The sequence below is a fragment of the Brassica oleracea genome, chromosome C9, assembly GCF_000695525.1.
Source record: "Brassica oleracea var. oleracea cultivar TO1000 chromosome C9, BOL, whole genome shotgun sequence".
Classification (NCBI taxonomy): domain Eukaryota; kingdom Viridiplantae; phylum Streptophyta; class Magnoliopsida; order Brassicales; family Brassicaceae; genus Brassica; species Brassica oleracea.
In genome coordinates this window covers 10,885,023-10,887,085 of record NC_027756.1, presented here as the reverse complement: position 1 = coordinate 10,887,085, position 2,063 = coordinate 10,885,023, and the positions used below count along the sequence as shown (strand labels likewise).

At 38.0% G+C, this 2,063-nt stretch overlaps 1 protein-coding gene across 1 annotated transcript; it reads left to right on the top strand.

Annotated features, from left to right (window-relative positions):
• Positions 1 to 457: 457 nt before the first annotated feature.
• LOC106315973 (early nodulin-like protein 1) lies at positions 458 to 1,451 on the top strand. Its single transcript, XM_013753827.1, has 2 exons — positions 458 to 809; positions 883 to 1,451. The coding sequence occupies exons 1-2, from the start codon at positions 473 to 475 to the stop codon at positions 1,263 to 1,265; spliced, it is 720 nt and encodes a 239-aa protein (XP_013609281.1). The 5' UTR covers positions 458 to 472; the 3' UTR covers positions 1,266 to 1,451.
• Positions 1,452 to 2,063: the final 612 nt, after the last annotated feature.

Here is a 2,063-nt window from a genome sequence, read left to right as displayed (position 1 = left end):
AAATCTTTTATCAAAAAAAAAAAAAAACTTGAATGGTAATTTTTTTTCAATTAATATAATTACTGTATTTATAAAACTTTTTATGCTTTTATGACTTTAATATAATTTACTTTTATGATTTTTACTTGTCTTAGTACGTTGAGTCATAAAGCCTTTCCACTCAAACCCCATAATATTGTGTTAGTTATATTTGGATCTTGTGCTTTCACCAGATGTAGCCGACACTCAAAAATCTGTGCAACTTTCAATCAGCTTATTTGGGATTCTTCTTTCAGCTTTTATTTGTGCTTTGGAATACTAATCTTTAGAAGTTGATATTGGCCCAAAACCATAGAAATGCTGAAACGGTTTTGGTGTTCAAAAGGAAGTCCAATGTTGATGGAAATTGCAACGCGAGGGAGTAGTCGTAAACTTGATAAATAATGTAATGGTGGCCATGTGAACAATACAACAAAAACATACACTAGAGAAAATGAATTGTATTGATAGGATGATCGACATTGTCCACTTGAGGCCATGTGCCCCAGTACTCCAGTCAGGGGTACAACGGTCATTCCCGTACTCCTTGACTTTCACCAATTTATACGAGCTAAGCTTTTCAGACACAAAACTCACCCAGACAGAGAGAAAGAGGGAGATGGGAATGATGAGTTTGAGCAGCGTAATGGTTTTGTCGATGATACTGCTAGTGCAAGTGTCTTCGACGCAGTACAAAGTTGGGAACTTGGACTCATGGGGTATCCCGACTGATGCTAAAGTATACTCGAAATGGCCCAAATCTCACTCTTTCAAGATCGGTGACTCCCTCTGTAAGTAAAAAAAGTATTCAATTCATGAATTTATTATTAAAAACTATATCTAAACTCATTAAATCTGAAACAGTGTTCTTGTACCCACCAAGCGAAGATTCAATGATTCAAGTGACAGCTTCCAACTTCAAGAGCTGCAACACCAAAGATCCGATCTTGTACATGAACGACGGCAACTCTCTCTTCAACCTCACCCAAAACGGAACCTTTTACTTCACCAGCGGACATCCTGGCCACTGTCAAAAGTACCAGAAGCTCATTGTCTCCGTCGGCCCTTACTCCGCCGAAGCAGACGCCTTGTCTCCCTCCTCTTCTTCTGCCGATGCCGACGCTCCCTCTTACCAAAACGCATTTGGATCGATCCCGCTCTCTCAGAAATCTTCGTCTTCATCGCCCCTATTCTCCACTGTCGTTGCTTCGCTGGCCTGCGCTGTCGTCGTCGGTGCTCTCATGTGAAAATGGCAATTATTGATTTTTTTATTATTATTTAGCAAACAGTGATTGGTTCCTTTTTTTTCTCTTTTGGATCTCCTCCTAATTATTTATTATACCTCTGAGTCCTCCATATCTTGTCGTTTTCTTAAATTTCATAATACGATAATGTATTTCCAAATCTGGAACTTCCCACAAAAGCTACCTAAGAGAGCATTACGTTACGGATTATTTTTTATGGGTCTTTTTAACATGTTTAAGTAATTTTTGCCGAAGGTGTACAAGTCTACTTTTTGTATTTTTTGTTTCTTAAATACCCCTTTTCGAATCTAACAATATTAAAAGTCAGATATGCTCAATGGAAAAAATGTCCATGTAAGCTCAGAAAATCTACCATTAAAAATGTGACATGTCAGCATCTTTAGTCATGACATGTTTCTTATTTGTTTTAATCGATGTCTCTCATTAGCCCATGCGTTGGCCCATAATGATTATGAATCATATCACCTTTGGTTCGACGCATCAGCTCCTCCTTCCTCGCCTTTAACTACATATAACCCCATTTAATCAGTCATAAAGCTCCATTCTTTACTGTAACTTTGAACCGCCATGAAATTCTTTCGATTCCCTCAGCTTTATTCTTGATATGTGCCTCTGTTTTACTTCAAGTTTCAATCGCCATGATATTAGCTCAACAGCGCCAACCTCCCAGATTACCTCCATCACGGTCTAAAAACACCGAACAAGAACGTCGGATTCAACTACAAGGGTAACAATATTTTTTACTAGGTTGTGATTATCATATGAAAAAATTTAATTCCT